At 41.1% G+C, this 20,362-nt stretch overlaps 1 protein-coding gene across 3 annotated transcripts; it reads right to left on the reverse strand.

Moving 5' to 3' along the window:
• Positions 1–418: 418 nt before the first annotated feature.
• Positions 419–15,188, reverse strand: dcp2 (decapping mRNA 2). Of its 3 annotated transcripts, none has more exons than XM_042302691.1 (11): positions 14,889–15,188; positions 13,907–14,058; positions 13,497–13,624; positions 13,267–13,365; positions 12,965–13,117; positions 12,743–12,855; positions 7,828–7,932; positions 7,623–7,725; positions 5,975–6,058; positions 2,512–2,563; positions 419–1,862 (listed from the first exon to the last, which is right to left on the reverse strand). In XM_042302691.1, exons 1-11 carry the CDS (start codon positions 14,939–14,941, stop codon positions 1,720–1,722), a joined length of 1,185 nt encoding a protein of 394 aa, XP_042158625.1. In that variant the 5' UTR covers positions 14,942–15,188; the 3' UTR covers positions 419–1,719. The 3 variants fall into 3 exon arrangements, with proteins under 3 accessions (XP_042158625.1, XP_042158624.1, XP_042158626.1); XM_042302690.1 differs by having other exon boundaries at positions 7,599–7,725; positions 14,889–15,186; XM_042302692.1 differs by lacking the exon at positions 5,975–6,058 and having other exon boundaries at positions 7,599–7,725.
• Positions 15,189–20,362: the final 5,174 nt, after the last annotated feature.

The following is a 20,362-nucleotide window of genomic DNA, read 5'->3' on the forward strand; positions in this document are numbered from 1 at the left end:
TCCAGTCACAGTTGGGGTTCTATGACTTGTTGCCATGAAAAACATAACATATACCTAGCAGGCACGGTATTATGATTCAGAGGTCTGAAATACTTCAAACAAGCATATTGATGATGCAAGGGTAAATCGATTTCATTCAGTCGTATGCCAGTTCGCAGTATGCTTTGTACCACACATTGGGCTAAATTTACTAAGCCTTTGCAATTGTGCGTTCAGTTTTGAATCATTTTTTAGAAGGGAGAACAAACAAAAGATAGAAAACATTTTTGTTTTGTCTTAGGATTCCATCCACCCATTACGGTTCCTTTGTGTAAAATGTGATTTGTCTTGTTCCAGGTGTAGAATAGGTACAGATACTTTGTTAACCAGGCGCATTGTGAGAGTGATGTGTTTTGCACAGAGGAATCTTAACACAAGGTTGTCACGTACCAGGTTGTCTTTATTGCAGTCGTACTGCGCAAAAATCACATTTAACATTGTGGAAACCACATTCGTATCATATAGCAATCTTCTGAGATGCACGACTGCAAAAAAAGAAGCTTGACCTGGAACGCGGCCATTGGCATCACAGTTGGTAGGACGAGGCTACTTGGAGCGGACACAGCTTGAGCCATTCAACATGACTGCCTGTACAAGACCATCTACACCAGCTCTATGACTTTGGGGATAAAGCGTAGAAGCACAATGTACAGTACTCTGTGCTTAGCCTCAGATCAGTTCACACCAGCTATACACACACACACAAAAAAAAGTGGTTCCCAACCTTTTTCGGTTACTGTACCACTGCAAATGAATTTCGCTCTACCCGGAGTACCCCCTCATGTGCATTTTACCAGCAGTCCTATGGTCTCATGAGTCTTCTCAAGTACCCCCTGTGGATAGACCACATACCCCAAGTGATCCTAGGACCCCTGGTTGGGAACCACTGCCCTAAAACATAAATCGGGAGCTCAGTTGGTAAGGCGGTGAAACTGACCAAAGTTGGACTATGTCGTCCATTAAAATTAGACAAAAACACACAAAAAACAAAAAAAAACACTGAAATTGGCAAGTTATGGCGTCGACTTCACTCACTGGCCAGATTTACTAAACATATGCTTTGTTCGTGTCAACAGGGAATGAAACCCCAAAGTTAAAACTCTATCTACCTTTATTTGACCTTTAAATCTACCTTTACCATTATTCTTCTCAGAACCTGTATTTTCAACCCTCCCCCCACTACTTTCTGTGATTAATTCCCCTCTATAAAAATACAGGTACAACATTTGCACCTGATGCAAATGCTTAGTAAATCTGGATCATATGGGCTGAATCCTAACTAGAGATCTGTGCACAAGAGTACAAACTGTTCATCCCTATCTTTTTTTGCCATTGACATCACTGCATGATTTCCTGGAAGCGAAACAAAGTTACTAAGAATCCCAAAGTAAGGATTCGGCTTGAATGAACAAACAGCGACACCAAGTTCACCTTTCTGTGCTTGAGAAAAAAAATTCAACCTACAACAGAAGACTTTTATATATGTGGTCAGTACTCTTCATCTCAACCATACGGTTGGAGGGGCTGCCGTTTCCATAGAACTGAAGTATCTGCTAGTGTGCCATTCCAGGGTCATGTTCATTAGGGTATACAACGAAAAGCAAAAAGAATTAAATAAAAAAAATGCATTTACTTCCTTTTGGTCCCTACTGAACACAACCATGGTGTCCGTTGGCTATTTCAGGAGTCAAAGCATTTCATGATGGCCTCCCTGTCGAACTTGAAGTTGAGGAAGGACCTGGAGGAGAGGTGTTCACAGTTGCTGTTGCAGACCACCTGCTGCCCATTGGTGGAGCTGCACGTGTCAGATGGCAGTGCTGCATCTGGGAAGAGAAAGGGAGCAGTTTCACTCAAGGCCAGTGGACACAGAGGGAGAGTTCACCTCAACACCACGATTTATTATTTGGGGGAGCAACCCTCTCACAACATAATTTTGTGACATTCTAGTCATGTGCTCCTCAGGATCTTGATTGGCTGAATCAGGTGTTTTAACTGTACCCGAGCTACAGTAGTTAGAAGATCTCCAGGAGTAACAGCCACCCCTGAGCTAGTTAGAAGATCTCCAGGAGTCACGGCCACCCCTGAGCTAGTTAGAAGATCTCCAGAAGTCACGGCCACCCCTGAGCTAGTTAGAAGATCTCCAGAAGTCACAGCCACCCCTGAGCTAGTCAGAAGATCTCCAGGAGTCACGGCCACCCCTGAGCTAGTCAGAAGATCTCCAGGAGTCACGGCCACCCCTGAGCTAGTTAGAAGATCTCCAGGAGTCACGGCCACCCCTGAGCTAGTTAGAAGATCTCCAGGAGTCACGGCCACCCCTGAGCTAGTTAGAAGATCTCTATAGTGAAAAATAGGGACCCAAAACAATGTGTATCTGAAAAAATGAACGTATAGTTGCTTTAAACAGCACATAAAAGCTGTTACATATCTATTGAAAACTTGTCTCATTCAAATAATCTTCACTTTGTGCCATACCTGTGTCAAAGTTGTCCTGTAGTCTCCTGGGCTGAAGTCTCTTCTCCTCTTTCTGGAAGAACAGTTTTAACATTTTAAATGCAAAAAAATATGTCCATGAAATCAACAGACTATGATCAAACTTCAAGCAAAAAACAACAATACACACAATCACCATTGAACACATGAATATAATTGCAATTTAAAATGCGAGACCGATTTGTATTAAATTAGTAGATAATAACAAGAAAGCTTTGAGAAAATGTGTGTAGTTTCTTCAGCTATTCACTTGTTTTAGATCTAGTTTAATCTTGGACACCCAGAACTAAAATCTTCCGTAATTGTTCCACTTCCGTAATTGTTCCAGATGCTCGATAGAGTTCTGGGGGAAATGGGAACCTGTGAAATTGTGATTTGTTAAAATGATCAGCGACGGAAAATCAGCATACCGGAACTAAGTTCCTCGTTGGTTGTCGCATACCACAGTCTGTGGACAGATGCTACTACCATTTATGTTACGTGCATCAGTCCACAAGAAATTAGATCTAGCTAGAAGTGTTGTTAGTATTGGTCTAGATTACATCTAGCCTGGTCCCAGATCTGTTGTCTCCTCCTCTAGCCTGGTCCCAGATCTGTTAGTGCTCTTGCCAACTCCATTACTGTTATTGTCAAGCTATAGATGTTTGGCTTGACAAAGAGTTGGCATGAAAAGACTGGCACTCAGACTTAATCTACGTTCTTATAGTCTCGGTAGAGGTCAAGTAAATTGGTCTAGATCCTGGTCTATAGTTTAAACTAGTTAGAGGTCTAGTTTGTATAATTAGCTTTATTTCGAGAGCGGTTCAGTTGGTCTGGACCTACATCTATGATGTGTAGAGGGTGTAGGTCAGTTATAGTTACAGCTGAAGTCGGAAGTTTACATACACTTAGTTTGGAGTCATTAAAACTTGTTTTTCAACCACTCCACAAATATCTCGTTAACAAACTATAGTTTTGGGAAGTAAGTTAGGACATCTACTTTGTGCATGACACAAGTAATTATTCCAACAATTGTTTACAGACAGATTATTTCACAATTGTAGTGTGTCAGAAGTTTACATACACTAAATTGACTGTGCCTTTACACAGCTTGGAAAATTCTAGAAAATTATGTCATGGCTTTAGAGGCTTCTGATAGGCTAATTTGACATCATTTGAGTCAATTGGAGGTATACCTGTGGATGTATTTCAAGGCCTACCTTCAAATGCAGTGCCTCTCTGCTTGACATCATGGGAAAATCAAAAGAAATCAGCAAAGACCTCAGAAAAACAATTGTAGACCTCCACAAGTCTGGTTCATCCTTGGGAGCAATTTCCAAATGCCTGAAGTTACCACGTTCATCTGTACAAACAATAGTACGCAAGTATAAACACCATGGGACCACACTGCCATCATACCGCTCAGGAAGGAGACGTGTTCTATCTCCTAGAGATGAACGTACTTTGGTGAGAAAAGTGAAAATCAATCCCAAAACAACAGCAAAGGACCTTGTGAAGATGCTGGAGGAAACGGGTACAAAAGTATCTATACCCACAGTAAAACGATTCCTATATCGACATAACCTGAAAGGCCGCTCAGCAAGGAAGAAGCCACTGCTCCAAAACCGCCATAAAAAAGCCAGACTACGGTTTGCAACTGCACATGGGGACAAAGATCGTACTTTCTGGAGAAAATGTCCTTTGGTCTTATGAAACAAAAATAGAACCGTTTGGCCATATTGACCATCATTATCTTTGGAGGAAAAAGGGGAGATGCTTGCAAGCCGAAGAACACCATCCCAACCGGGAAGCACGGGGGCGGCAGCATCATGTTGTGGGGGTGCTTTGATGCAGGAGGGACTGGTGCACTTCAAAATAGATGGCTTCATGAGGCAGGAAAATGATGTGGATATATTGAAGCAACATATCAAGACATCAGTCAGCTTGGTCGCAAATGTGTCTTCCAAATGGACAATGACCCCAAGCATACATCCAAAGTTGTGGCAAAATGGCTTAAGGACAACAAAGTCAAGGTATTGGAGTGGCTATCACAAAGACCTGCCCTCAATTCTATAGAACATTTGTGGGCAGAACTGAAAAAGCGAGTGCGAGCAAGGAGGTTTACAAACCCAACTCAGTTACACCAGCTCTGTCAGGAGGAATGGGCCAAAATTCACCCAACTTATTGTGGGAAGCTTGTGGAAGGCTACCCAAAACGTTTGACCCAAGTTAAACCATTTAAAGGCAATGCTACCAAATACTAATTGTGTATGTAAACTTCCGACTTCAATTGTAGATGTGTAGAGGGTCTAGGTCAGTTATAGTTAAATGTCTAGTTGATCTAGATGTATAGTGAAGTTTGATACCTCATAAGGATAGATCAACAGCTCCTGGAGTACACCCAAACCAGTCCACTGATTTAACTAATGAGGGGCTTGATTATAAATGGGACCATTTAGAATCAGCTGTGCTAGTTCGGGAATACATCAATAAGTGGACTGGCTAGGAGTACAGGTTTGGGAAACACTGAACAACAAGACAAAAGGGAGACAGCGACCAAAGCGGTGTTCCTATTTCCTACACTTCTCCTATAGGGTGTGCAGAAGGTTTCGTATTTTGCAAGTTTGACACATGTAGTGACTGCAGTAGTAATGGTAGTAGTTATAGTGAGCTATTTAGGGGTGGCATTATTGGCATTATTATAGTGGGTTAGGACAGTAAGGTAGTGTGAGTACTATAGGGGGGGCAGGAAGCTGTAAGGTTTTACATCTAGTCATTTTAGCAGACAGTCTTATTCAGAGCAAGTCCCAGTTACTACAGTTGGAGCACTCATCTTAAGGTAGCTATAAAAATCTGTATTGACAAAATCAATGGCCCAATGGTTAGAGTGTTGTACTAGTAACCGAAAGGTTGCAAGATCGAATCCCCAAGCCGACAAGGTTAAAAAATCTGTTGTTCTGCCCCTGAACAAGGCAGTTAACCTAGGCCGTCATTGAAAATAAGAATTTGTTCTTAACCGACGTGCCTAGTTAAAAGGTCAAATTAAACAAATCTAAGTTGAGACGGCTCGCACTTGTCAACGTCGGTTTGATGTTTGTAGAGCAAACAGTTGAAGACCCATATCGAATCTAAAATGGATGGCCTATAGGCCTTCGATTTTTTTTCTCCTTTAAAAAAAAATAAGTAATAGAATACACAAAATCCAGAAGTTTTTTGGCAAGCAATACAAGCAGAGTCAGTGAGAAAGTAGCATATATATAATTTTTTAAAGACTAGTGCTAGCCTGGATGTTTGAAAATAGTTTTGGCGTTGGTAGCCATTACGGTTTTGGGGCTACAGGTGGCGGAGGACAGCCAATAATGAGAAAAAGTAAGCCAGATTTCAGTAGTTGTTTTCACTTTCAGCAAGCACACCTAACAAACTATGGTGAGGCGTTACACACAGCTTCAGCCAAGCTAAGTTTCACCTGCTGGTTGCCGACTCCATTGGCCCTTTTCTTCAGGTTGGGAGAATCCTGGTGCTTCTTCCCATTGCCTTTCACATTGAGGTTCTGCAGACAGGAGCAAGTACCATAGAACCAGGACTCATACTTTGGACATTCAACAACAACAACAAAAATATATTGAGTAGCCACTGATGCACTTCTCCTACTATAGTGTCCCCTGAATAACATAGAAAATTGGGGGGAAAAAAATTGATTTTGGTTTAGGTCAGTTTTGATTAATGGGTGCTGTCAGAAAAGCAGGAATTGTTGATAAAAGAAATTATAATTTCAGGCTAGACACAGAAATATTTTTGCATTCTACAAGGCCTGATTCTGAACAAGGCCAAACTGGGAAGACTAGTTCTGTCACCCTCTGCTGGTAACACAAAAACAACCCAAAACAGACCTTTTGCCCTTGAGTGAATTGATGCTGGATTGCAATTGCTGCATTGTTTTGATCACACTAAGAGATATCGGTATGCTACAGTATCCTAGCGCAGAGTACACACACACTCAGTGTTGCCTCGCCCATTAATTAAACAATCTGGCTTTGCCTGAGGAAGACTGACAGTGAGCATGCAATGTGTTTCAACCTGAGTGTTTGTCATGCTTTTGTTAGTTTATCCGTTGTAGTATTTTTGAAGCAGATGTACCACAGACATTTCATACATCTACCCCCACCCCATCTTGTATTTGGTCTAAACTAAACGTCAGCTGCAGCAGGCCTCAGCACTCTGAAGTTAAATCTGTGGATAACTGCCCAAAGCATCTAATTTATAGAGTCTGCTGGAGCAAGTGTGGGGTACCTGAGCCGTAACATTTTCTGATACTGCACGATTCAGAGTTGAGATTAGTGCACGATAATGACTTTCCCATAAGTCATTTATTCATGTCAATGGGAGACTCGAGTTAAGCACGCGTGAGCATTTCGTCAATATATACAGATCTCTGGACGGATACACTTTCATGCCCGCTACATTAGGTTAGTGATACACAGAGCGCATAAGAAAGGAATGTGCACAACACAATGACAAGAGGGACAGTTCGTGAAAGTGTGCCTTATCTACTTTGAAGAACTAGTAAAATGATTGTCAGACAGCTCTGCAGCATACTTAGGCAGGCTATATAAATAGGATGACTAAAGACCGTACAGGAAGCACAGAGATGATGTGATCTGGGTGGCTGCTACTTCCTGAGCAGAGATGACTAAAGAATGAAAAATAATAAAGTCAAATAAAAACGAAATAATGTAACCAATTGAAATATTTTACTTCATAGTCATTTTCTATCAATGTCGACCCAATGTGGACCTGACAGACAACATATTTCTGTGATTTGGCAATTGAATGTTCAAAGAATGTTCAAATTTTTGCTTAGGAATTTCCATTAGAAAGCTCTAAAATCATTTTAAAAATGTAATTATTTCATTATGCATTTAACGTTTTTTTATTATCGAAACAGAACTCGAAACTATTAAAAAAATGTAAAAAAATCGAACCAAAACAACCTTAAATAGCACAAAAAAAAAAAAGTAAAAAAATTGCTCAGCACTACCCAAACAGACATTCATTCTGTTTGACCGTTCAAACAGCAGAGACCAACCAACCTTGGCTTTCAAGAGTTCAGAGACCTCGTATTGGCTCAGCTGTCCCAGAGGCTTGGGTTGCTTCTGCTTCCCCCACCCCTCTGCTGGAGATGCCTCAGGCAACATCTGGGCCCGTCGATGCTTGGAGCTATAGAAGAAGAAATTATTCAACTCATATTAAAAAAAATAAGCTTTATTGTCCACCAAATGTATATACAAATTGTCTTCAGCATGGGCATAAGTGTCTTACCGTGCTTTGTCCAGAGGTTTGCATGGAGTGCTGCCATTGGATGCAAAATCCTCATCACTGTCTGTAGACTCTCCTTTACGCTTGGCAATCCATTCTCGGAGTGGTCTGTGGAGGGCAAAGTAGAGATGCTAGAATCAAATGACTGAATTATTAAAAATGGTATTAAAAACTGGCGTCAGCTTTATACACAGGATAGACGATTACACAATAAAATACTGTACAAGTTGGCTACAACTATAGGGGACGCCTCCATAACAATTAACAACTGTGCCTTTTTAATAGTACATTTGTGTAATTTATTTCCTTCTTAATGCGTTTGAGCCAATCAGTTGTGTTGTGACAAGGTAGGGGTGGTACTCAGAAGATAGCCCTATTTGGTAAAAGACCAAGTCCGTATTATGGCAAGAACAGCTCAAATAAGCAAAGAGAAACGACAGTCCATCATTACTTTAAGACATGAAGGTCAGTCCATGCAGAACATTTCAAGAACTTTGAAAGTTTCTTCAAGTGCGGTCGCAGAAACCATCAAGCGCTATAATGAAACTGGTTCTCATGAGGACTGCCACAGGAAAGGAAGACCCAGAGTTACTGCAGAGGATAAGTTCATTAGAGTTACCAGCCTCATAAATTGCAGCCCAAGTAAATGCTTCAGGAGTTCATTTAACAGACACATCTCAACATCAACTGTTCAGAGGAGACTGCGTGAATCAGACCATCATTGTCGATTTGCTGCAAAGAACCCACTACTAAAGGACACCAATAAGAAGAAGAGTCTTGCTTGGACCGAGAAACACAGGCAATGGACATCAGACCGGTGGAAATCTGTCCTTTGGTCAGATGAGTCCAAATGAGAGATATTTAGTTCCAACCTCCGTGTCCTTGTGAGACACAGAATTTGAACGGATTATCTCTGCATCCGTAAAGCAAGGAGGAGGTGGTGCGATGGTGCTTTGCTGGTGACACGGTTTGTGATTTATTTAGAATCATTTGTTTTTCAACAGGACAATAACCCAACACCTCCAGGCTGTGTAAGGACTATTTGACCAAGGAGAGTGATGGAGTGCTGCATCAGATGACCTGGCCTCCACAACCCACTGGTATGATGAGTTGGGCCGCAGAGTGAAGGAAAAGCAGCCAACAAGAGCTCAGCATATGTGGGAACTCCTTCAAGACTGATGGAAAAGTATTCCAGGTGAAGCTGGTTGAGAGAATGCCAAGAGTGTGCAAAGCTGTCGTCAAGGCAACAGGTAGCTACTTTGAAGAATCACCACTTTGGGTTACTACATGATTCCATGTGTGTAATTATAGTTTGATGTCTTCACTATTAGTCTACAATGTATAAAATAGTAAAAATCAAGAAAAAGCCTTCAGTAGGTGTGTCCAAACTTTTGACTGGTACTATATATATATATAGAAATATATATATATAAAAATATATAAATATATATAAAAATATAAATATATATAAAAATATATATATAAAAATATATATAAAAAATATATGGGGATTGATTACATTGATGGAAGCTACAATATTACAGCTGAACCACCCACCCCAAAAAATAAGACAAATAATATTTCAGAAATGGGCATCTTTATCAGTGTGAAGCAAGAAAAAAAGAAACCTGCACACGGCTCTTTAATAAGCTTTACGTATCGGCCTCACGGCCTTTGTCAGAGCTTTTAAAAAATGAACACCCTTATGTAGACCTAGCCCCACCCACATCCATTCCACGCATCGAATGGGGTTGGAGTCGAGGAGAAACAAATAAGTGCTAACAAATACAACGATGTGCATTTCAAAAAAATATTCAAATAAAGTGTGTATATAAAAACGTATTAAGCACGTCTGTAAAAACCACAATGAGGACATCGACCTACCAAGCAAGTTTTCATGAATCATTGTGTACAGCGCAAGGAAACCATCAGCGTAATCTGAAATGGGGGTATAATTCATATTCACAACATACATTAGGAAATAATGTCTGGATGGTGAAAATCCCAAAACATTCTCTTTTATTCAGAGTATTATTTATCACCTCCCTGTCTGATATCTTAACTTTCTCTATGCCACAAAAAATTTGTTTTTTTACACATTTAAAATGTCATGTTTCAGGTCATTAAAATGTACTGCGACTGGATAATCCCTGTCGTTTCTCCTGATTGATCTTTTATGTTCACAAATTCTTTGAGAGAACAAGAGGTTTTACCTACATAACACAACCCGCAAGGACATTTAATCGTGTTGATAAACGTCGGTGGTGGAGCACGTAATAATGCCATTTATTTGAAACTGTTTTCCTGTATGTGGGTGGCAGAAATATCCACACTTCATCATATTGTTGCACTGTGAGCAACCTCTGCATTTATAGCTACCATTCAGAAAAGTGCGTAAAAGAGCCTGGCTGATTTCCTTTTGTGGCTGGCAGTTGGCATGGACCAATTTATCACGTAAATTGCGACCTCTCCTATATACAATAAGTGGTGGATTCTTAAATTCAGCTGGCAAAGCTGGGTCCGATGATAAAACATGCCCGTGTTTCTTGACAGCATCTCCCACTTTTCGTGAGTTCAAAGTATATGTAGCTGTGAACATTACAGAGTGTTCATTAGCTCTAGTGGGTCTTTTTTGTATCCATTCATCTTGTGTTTTCCCCAATGCCAAATGAAAAGCTTCATCCACACATTGTGGAGAATAGCCTCTTCTTAGAAACCGAATGCGCATCTCTGCTGCTTTTTCTAGATAGTCCTCTGTGGAGTGGCATATTTAGCACAGTCTGAAAAACTGTCTCGGGGTGGAAGCTGTCCCCCCTGTAATAGTGCGTTTCTGTCCATTTCTTTTCGGCGTTGTAAACAGGGTTCCATTTCATTTCTCAATCCATATGTTGAGGTATTGAACACATTTAGTGTCACATTCAATAGTGAATTTGAGATTGGAGTCAATGTCATTGAATAATGCCAGAAAGTCTGACAGCTCTTTCCCCCCGTTCCTCCCCATATGCAAAAGACTGTCAATCAATACCACTTCAGGACTTTATTCAAAAACAGATTTGCGTTTTCATTGTTAACAAAACGTTCTTCAAAATGACCCACATAAAGGTTAGCATAGCTCAGAACGAATGCGGAGCCCATCGATGTTTCAATCGTTTGGAGGTGAGAGATGCAAACTCGGTCTCAACCTTTAAGTCTTTACTGAAGACTCAGCTCTTCAGTGGGTCATATGATTGAGTGTAGTCTGGCCCAGGAGTGTGAAGGTGAACGGAAAGGCTCTGGAGCAACGAACCGCCCTTGCTGTCTCTGCCTGGCCGGTTCCCCTCTTTCCACTGGGATTCTCTGCCTCTAACCCTATTACAGGGGCTGAGTCACTCGCTTACTAGGGCTCTTTCATACCGTCCCTAGGAGGGGTGCGTTACTTGAGTGGGTTGAGTCACTGATGTGATCTTCCTGTCTGGGTTGGCGCCCCCCCTTGGGTTGTGCCATGGCGGAGATCTTTGTGGGCTATACTCGGCCTTGTCTCAGGATGGTAAGTTGGTGGTTGAAGATATCCCTCTAGTGGTGTGGGGGCTGTGCTTTGGCAAAGTGGGTGGGGTTATATCCTTCCTGTTTGGCCCTGTCCGGGGGTGTCATCGGATGGGGCCACAGTGTCTCCTGACCCCTCCTGTCTCAGCCTCCAGTATTTATGCTGCAGTAGTTTGTGTCGGGGGGCTAGGGTCAGTTTGTTATATCTGGAGTATTTCTCCTGTCCTCTCCGGTGTCCTGTGTGAATTTAAGTATGCTCTCTCTAATTCTCTCTTTCTTTCTCTCAGAGGACCTGAGTCCTAGGACCATGCCTCAGGACTACCTGACATGATGACTCCTTGCTGTCCCCAGTCCACCTGGCCGTGCTGCTGCTCCAGTTTCAACTGTTCTGCCTGTGATTATTATTATTTGACCATGCTGGTCATTTATGAACATTTGAACATCTTGGCCATGTTCTGTTATAATCTCCACCCGGCACAGCCAGAAGAGGACTGGCCACGCCACATAGCCTAGTTCCTCTCTAGGTTTCTTCCTAGGTTTTGGCCTTTCTAGGGAGTTTTTCCTAGCCACTGTGCTTCTACCTGCATTGCTTGCTGTTTGGGGTTTTAGGCTGGGTTTCTGTACAGCACTTTGAGATATCAGCTGATGTACGAAGGGCAATATAAATACATTTGATTTGGAGGTAGTATTCATCATCAAACCTGAAATAGTTGTACGTCAAAACATATACAGCCAGCTCAAAAATAAAGTTTGTTGGTGGGTATTCGTTAGTATCTCTGTCTCTCAAATAGTGAGCTAGGGCTGCCAGCTACCCCGTATGGGAATGCTGTTACATAGACTCCGACATTTAAATGTGACCAACAGTCTTCTGTTAAACCCTTTATTGGCGAGATCTTGTTTATGAAGTCTATAGAGTCTTTCACATATGATGGCAATACTTGCACATGTGATTTAATAAAAGAGTCTACGAAATGCGACAATGGCTCTAGCATTGAACCTATTCCTGTGATCACTGGTCTGCCTGGATAACTGCCTTGTTGTGTTTTAGGTTTGTGTCATTTTGGCAAAATGTACAGACATGGACGTACAACACATTTGCAGCAAAGCTATTCATATTCAGGTTTTGAGATAAGGTTATTTAATATGGCTTGCTCCAGATTAGAGCATATATCCCTTTGGAACACCTGTGTGGCATCAACACGTCAGTTTTCTATTGAAACGTTCATTATTGAATTGTCTCTGAATATCTTCTTTGTCATAATCTAAAACAACCACAGCACCCCCCTTGTCTACAGGTTTGATGACCAAAGATGAATCTTTCATTAGTTCATTAAGTGCCTGTTCTTTTGTCCTAGTGATGTTCTTCTGAATGTGTGAAGCGCAATAAGACCCTTACCTGACAAAAGGAATGGCCATGAAAAACTTGTTGGGGGCGAGTCCAAGTTTAGACTTGGGAGTCATGTCGTTTCTGTGACATGGTAGTTTCTCAATCGGGAACCACTCGATGTTCTAGGAGAAACACAGCACAATAGCTAGTCCTAGTTGTTCTCTTCATCTGCGTTGTAAATACAAATTGCAAATAGGAACAAAAGATGAGAAAGTTAAGGGGTAACCGTACCCTTATCTCCTTCCTTGTTTTGGGATTGAACTTAGTCTCCTTGGGTACCCCAGGTATTATGTACAATCGGGCCAACTGATCAGTGATTTTCTGCTCGATGTACGTATCTTTGCAGATGCGATCTTTGATATCGAAACCCGTCTCCTCCATAACCTAAGAGAATACAGACATGGGTATGAGAAAACATTATTGAATGAAACGTCATATATTATCTAGCCATTCTGTATTGAGCAAATACTTTCTTGCCAAATCAGAATTATAAAGAGCTATAAAACTGAGATAATTTAATAAGAGGCAATTACCTCTCGTACAGCACAAACATGGGGAGCCTCATCTTCATTGACTTTTCCCTTTGGAAAGCCCCACCCTGACTTGGCCAAATAGCCCTGAACCAGCAATGCCTAAAGAGAAGAAATATTAAATATTATAAAAGGACATACACCACACATACACACAACTTAAGACATATGAAATGTTTATCAGGAAGTATCACCATACACAGCCAGTGTTATAATGTATGTACTATACGCACATTGTCAAGCGACTCATCTAGAATAATGGCACCATAGGTTGGAACACCCATCTTATATTCCTTCCACTGTTCTAGAACCTTCTGTACATCCTCCCCATTGGGCAGCAAGAATGGACAATGATTAAAAAGTAGCATGGTGTCAAGGAGAATGTAAAAAATATTAAGTTTAGTTTTATGTACTGCTCCTCACAAGACGTTATTTGAATTGAAGGTGGTGGGGTCTTTGCAAGTTCAACAAGAAACGGTCAGGTGATGACATGTACATAACCTTTCACACAGCAGGCCTATGGTCATAAAGCATTTTAAATATTTTTTTAAAATCAGGAATTAACTAACCAAAGAAAAAAAGAACATGAAATCAACCCCCCCCCCCAGCCCCCTCTCACATCATTATTCTCATGTAAGGATATCAGCCTTGGCAAAGTCCCTTATCCCGCACTGAGGTAATCCTGGTGCATTCTGCATGCAGAAGTCCAGGTAGAACCAATGGGCAAGCTCGATCTGGAAGCACACGCGGATAGCATTGTCTCTCTCTTCACTAGGGATGTGGAGGATGAATCGACTGGAAGAGAGGAGGGGCAAATCAGTACAGTTCAGAACTACACGGACATAGTTAATTAGACAACATACTGTGGTCCATGTCACAATACAGTTTGAGTTATGAAACTACAACACAGTATAATGAAGTACCATGACGGTAGCCAAACATTAATGATGTACCATCATGACTGTAGCGAAGCTTGAGGTTCCGTTTATGCAGCTAGGGGCGCATTCATTACAGAAACCGTTTAAGAACCAAACAGAGCAAATCACGAGTTAATATTTGACGATTAGCCATCACTAGCACAGAGGCCACTTTAATTAATGGTACACTAGTCACTTTAATAATGTTTACATATTTTGCATTACTAATCTCATATGTATATACTATATTCGTCTATCTTAGTCGCTCGTCCATATATTTATACATTCTTAATTCCATTCCTTTACTTAGATTTGTGTGTATATGTTGTGAAATTGTTGGATATTACTTGATATTATTGCACTGTCGGAGCTAGAAACACTTGCATTTCGGTACACCTGCAATAACATCTACTAAAACACGTGTATGTGACCAATACAATTTGATTAACACATTCAGATAGGTCCCTCACCGTTTCGTTCCGTTTGAGAAACGTTTTGTAACATCATTAATACAACCTCTGAGAACACTGACGCAACGCACTTTCGTTAAGTCAACCCCATTGTCACTTGGAGACAGACTAACTACCTCGGTATCTAGCTAGCTATCCACAACCAACGTGACGACAAGCCACAAGCACAATAAAAGACACCCCTCCGGGTATAGTGTTAGTAAGAAAACAAGTTAGTCACGTTTGACGCGGTATTTACCTGCAGAGGTCGTCCAATACGCCGTTGGGAATCTCCCCTCTTTTTGTCTCCATGTTGAGGATAAAAACATCCCGAACTCGCGAAACAATGAGGCGAAAAATAAACAGCGCAAAGCTACTATTTTCTTAAATCTCGAATCAATGCATTCTATTGATCAATCAAGGCGAACTATATGTGCCAGGTTCGTCAAATGTCCCTAAACTTACACAAATAAATACATGTAAGCTACGTTAGCTCGCTAAAAACAAACTCCAACACCGCGCAATCGAAAAAGAAAGGTAGAAACGCCACTGTTGATGATGTGAGGGGACGTTATTATCCAATCGTATATCAGGGGAGGCTGGCCACGTTGAGTAGGTGGTACCTTATTAGGCTAAATGATGGCCTGTCAAAATATTCTAACCAATCAAGACGCACAATAACTCGAGCACAATGTATTAAGTTTGGTTGACAAAACAAGGAAACGGTAAGCAAAGATATTCGAGCAAGATTATAAAGTAGACAACTAGACATTATTGAGGAAGAGGCGAGGCCTGTGTAGCCATGTAAATGACATTTTATACGTGGACATCCCAGTGGCATTAGAACAGTTTCTCATTAGCAGTAATCACAATAAATAACATGCGATATCCTTGGCCACAATCACATTATTATAGGAATAAGATAAACTTGTTCTAGTAATAAAATATATAGAATATTGTTATACGTGCCCTTATATTATATTCTATATCTTCTATTGTGAGAGGCAAGCGACCTGTGAAAGCACTAAACCATTATACAGCTACAACCATTTATTCAGTCTACTGCCCTCGTCTACACGTGTGGATATTAATAGTTGTTTAATTCAATAAAATAGACAAAATTACCTCTCATTTGTGACAGTAATTTGAAAGTTGGATGCTCTTTTAGGATATGAATGGCAGAATGTCAGTGAACCCTAGGATTTAACTTTTTGAATGAACATGCATATGAATAAAATAAAACAAATATTAGGTTATATGGCATTATATATATGACATTATAGACGTTATAAATATTATGTGTTTTCATAGGCTGACATATTAATGTGTAGGCATATTAAATGTTTCATAAATGAGATATGTGTGACTGGGCTGTAGTAGAAAAATATATCATATAAAAAATGGTTAAAGGCTCCAGCCACCCAAGTCATAGCCTGTTCTCTCTGCTACCACACGGCAAGCGATACCGATGCACTAAGTCTGGAAAAAACAGGACCCTGAACAGCTTCTACCCCCAAGCCATAAGACTACTAGTTAGTTAAAAATAGTTAACCAATAACTACCCGGACTATCTTCATTGACTCTTTTTGCACTAACTCTTTTGACTCATCACATAAACTGCTGTTACAGTGCACTATCTATCCTGTTGCCTAGTAACTTCATCCGTACCTATATGTACATACAGTACCAGTCAAACGTTTGGACACACCTACTAATTCAAGGGTTTTTCTTTATTATAATTGGGGTTCTTTTTTCATTTTTTAAACAACTAATTTACTCATGTCTGTTCAATAATTTGAATTCCAATTTGTTCGTTTTCTCCCCCCTGCGAGCTCAATGCACACATTGCACAGTTTCTCTAGAGCTACACTACCGGTCAAAAGTTTTAGAACACCTACTCATTCAAGGGTTTATATTTGTACTATTTTCTACATCGTAGAATAATAGCGAAGACATCAAAACTATGAAATAACACATATGGAATCATGTAGTAACCAAAAAAAAGTGTTAAACAAATCAAAATACATAATCATATCAAAATCAAATAGCCACCCTTTGTCTTGACAGCTTTGCACACTCTTGGCATTCTCTCAACCAGCTTCATGAGGTAGTCACCTGGAATGCATTTCAATTAGGTGTGACTTGTTAAAAGTTAATTTGTGGAATTTCTTTCCTTCTTAGTGCGTTTGAGCCAATCAGTTGTGTTGTGACAAGGTAGGGGTGGTATACAGAAGATAACCCTATTATGGCAAGAACAGCTCAAATAAGCAAAGAGAAACGACAGTCCATCAATACTTTAAGACAAAGGTCAGTTGATCTGGAAAATTTCAAGAACTTTGACATTTTCTTCAAGTGCAGATGCAAAAACCATCAAGCGCTATGATGAAACTGGCTCTTGTGAGGACCGCCACAGGAAAGGAAGACCCGGAGTTACCTCTGCTACAGAGGACTTAGAGTTATCTGCACCTCAGATTGCAGCCCAAAAAAATGCTTCAAAAGTTTCAAGTAACAGACACATCTCAACATCAACTGTTCAGAGACTGCATCAATCAGGCCTTCATGGTCGAATTCCTGCAAAGAAACCACTACTGAGGGACACTAATAATAAGAAGAGACTTGCTTGGATGAAGAAACACGAGCAATGGACATTAGACGAGTGGAAATCTGTCCTCTGGTTTTTCAACAGGACAATGACAACACACCTCCATGCTGTGTAAGGGCTATTTGACCAAGGAGAGTGATGGCATCAGATGATCTGGCCTCCACAATCACCCAACCTCAACCCAAATGAGATGGTTTGTGATGAGTTAGACCGCAGAGTGAAGGAAAAGCAGCCAACAAGTGCTCAGCATATGTGGGAACTCCTTCAAGACTGTTGGAAAAGCATTCCAGGTGAAGCTGATTGAGAGAATGCCAAGAGTGTGCAAAGCTGTCATCAAGGCAAAGGGAGGCTACTTTGAAGAATCTGAAATATATTTTGATTTGTTTAACACATCTTTGGTTACTGCATGATTCCAATATGTGTTATTTAATTGTTTTGTTGTAGAATAATAGTGCAGACAATGTAGAAAATAGTAAAAATAAAGAAAAACCCTTGGATGAGTAAGTGTCCAAATTTTTGACTGGTACAATATTGCCTCAATTACCTCGTACATACCCTTGCACATCGACTCGATACTGGCACAGCACTTACACAAATGACTGATGATTGGCTGAGAGAAATTGATGATAAAATGATTGTGGGGGCTGTCTTGATTGACTTCAGTGCAGCTTTTGACATTATCGATCATAGTCTGCTGCTGGAATAACGTATGTGTTATGACTTTACACCCCCTGCTATAATGTGGATAAAGAGGTACTTGTCTAACAGAACACAGAGGTTGTTTTTTAATGGAAGCCTGTCAAATATAATCCAGTTAGAATCAGGAATTCCCCTGTTTAGGCCCCTTGCTTTTTTCAATTTTAACTAACACATGCCACTGACTTTGAGTAAAGCCAGATTGTCTATGTACGCGGATGACTCAATGTAACATTATAACTTTACGTCCGTCCCCTCGCCCATACCCGGGCTGGAACCAGGGACCCTCTGCACACAGACAACAGTCACCCACGAAGCATCGTTACCCATTGCTCCACAAAAGCCATGGCCCTTGCCTTCAAGGTCTCAGAGCAAGTGACGTCACCGATTGAAACGCTATTAGCGCGCACCACCACTAACTAGCTAGCCATTTCACATCCGTCACATCAACACTATACACGTCAGCTACTACAGCGAATGAAATGACTGCAACACTCAACAAAGAACTGCAGTTAGATTCAGAGTGGGTGGCAAGGAATAAGTTAGCTCTAAATATTTCTACATTTAAAAGCATTGTATTCGGAACAAAACACTCAATAAACCCTAAACCTCAACTAAATCTTGTAATAAATTACGTTGAAATTGAGCAAGTTGAGATGACTAAACTGCTTGGAGTAACCCTAGATTGTAAACTGTCATGGTTAAAACATATCGATGCAGTAGTAGCTAAGATGGGGAGAAGTCTGTCTATAATAAAGCGATGCTCTGCCTTCTTAACAACACTATCAACAAGGCAGGTCCTACAGACCCTAGTTTTGTTGCACCTTGACTACTGTTCAGTCGTGTGGTCAGGTGCCACAAAAAAGGACAATTGCAATTGGCTCAGAACAGGGCAGCACGGCTGGGCCTCAGAACAGGGCAGCACGGCTGGCCCTCAGAACAGGGCAGCACGGCTGGCCCTCAGAACAGGGCAGCACGGCTGGGCCTCAGAACAGGGCAGCACGGCTGGGCCTCAGAACAGGGCAGCACGGGTGGGCCTCAGAACAGGGCAGCACGGCTGGGCCTCCGAACAGGGCAGCACGGCTGGGCCTCCGAACAGGGCAGCACGGCTGGGCCTCAGAACAGGGCAGCACGGCTGGGCCTCAGAACAGGGCAGCACGGCTGGGCCTCAGAACAGGGCAGCACGGCTGGCCCTCAGAACAGGGCAGCACGGCTGGGCCTCAGAACAGGGCAGCACGGGTGGGCCTCAGAACAGGGCAGCACGGCTGGCCCTTGGATGTACACAGAGAGCTAATGTTAATAATATGCATGTCAGTCTCTCCTGGCTGAAAGTGGAGGAGAGATTGACTTCATCACTACTTTTATTTATGAGAGGTATTGACATGTTGAATGCACTACTTTTATTTATGAGAGGTGTTGATTGCACATGTTGAATGCACCTGAATGCATCGGACACCCATGCATACCCCACAAGACATGCAACAAGAGGTCTCTTCACAGTCCCCAAGTCCAGAACAGACTATGGTAGGCACACAGTACTACATAGAGCAATGAATACAAGGAACTCTATTCCACATCAAGTAACTGACGCAAGCAGTAAAATTAGATTAAAAAAACAGATTAAAAAAACACCTTATGGAACAGCGGGGACTGTGAAGCAACACAAACGTTGGCACAGACACATGCATACACACACACACACACAAGATAACATACACACTGTACATACACATGGATTTAGTACTGTAAATATGTGGTAGTGGTGGAGTAGGGGACTAAGGGCACACCGTGTGTTGGGAAATTGGTGAATGTATTGTATATTTTTTTAATATAAGTGCCTTAATTTGCTGGACCCCAGGAAGAGTAGCTGCTGTTAAGGCAGCAGCGAATGGGGATCCATAATAAATACAAATACAAATACCCCGTGTATATAGAAAATCGTTTGTCATTGTGTATTTATTGCTTGTGTTATTATTTTTCTATATATATATATTTTTTTTTAAATTTCACCTTTATTTAACCAGGTAGGCAAGTTGAGAACAAGTTCTCATTTACAATTGCGACCTGGCCAAGATAAAGCAAAGCAGTTCGACACATACAACGACACAGAGTTACACATGGAGTAAAACAAACATACAGTCAATAATACAGTATAAACAAGTCTATATACGATGTGAGCAAATGAGGTGAGATAAGGGAGGTAAAGGCAAAAAAAAGGCCATGGTGGCAAAGTAAATACAATATAGCAAGTAAAACACTGGAATGGTTGGAAAGGCCCTATAAGTAAGCATGTCAGGTTTAGTCTACACCTGTTGTTTACGACGCATGTGACAAATACAATTTGATTTTATACAATTTAGCAATGTCATCAAAGTATTGGGTGTGGCTGTAGACACATTGCAGTGACGTATCGTTCAGTGTGATTCTGGCCGTGC

The sequence above is a fragment of the Oncorhynchus tshawytscha genome, linkage group LG20, assembly GCF_018296145.1.
Source record: "Oncorhynchus tshawytscha isolate Ot180627B linkage group LG20, Otsh_v2.0, whole genome shotgun sequence".
Taxonomy (NCBI): domain Eukaryota; kingdom Metazoa; phylum Chordata; class Actinopteri; order Salmoniformes; family Salmonidae; genus Oncorhynchus; species Oncorhynchus tshawytscha.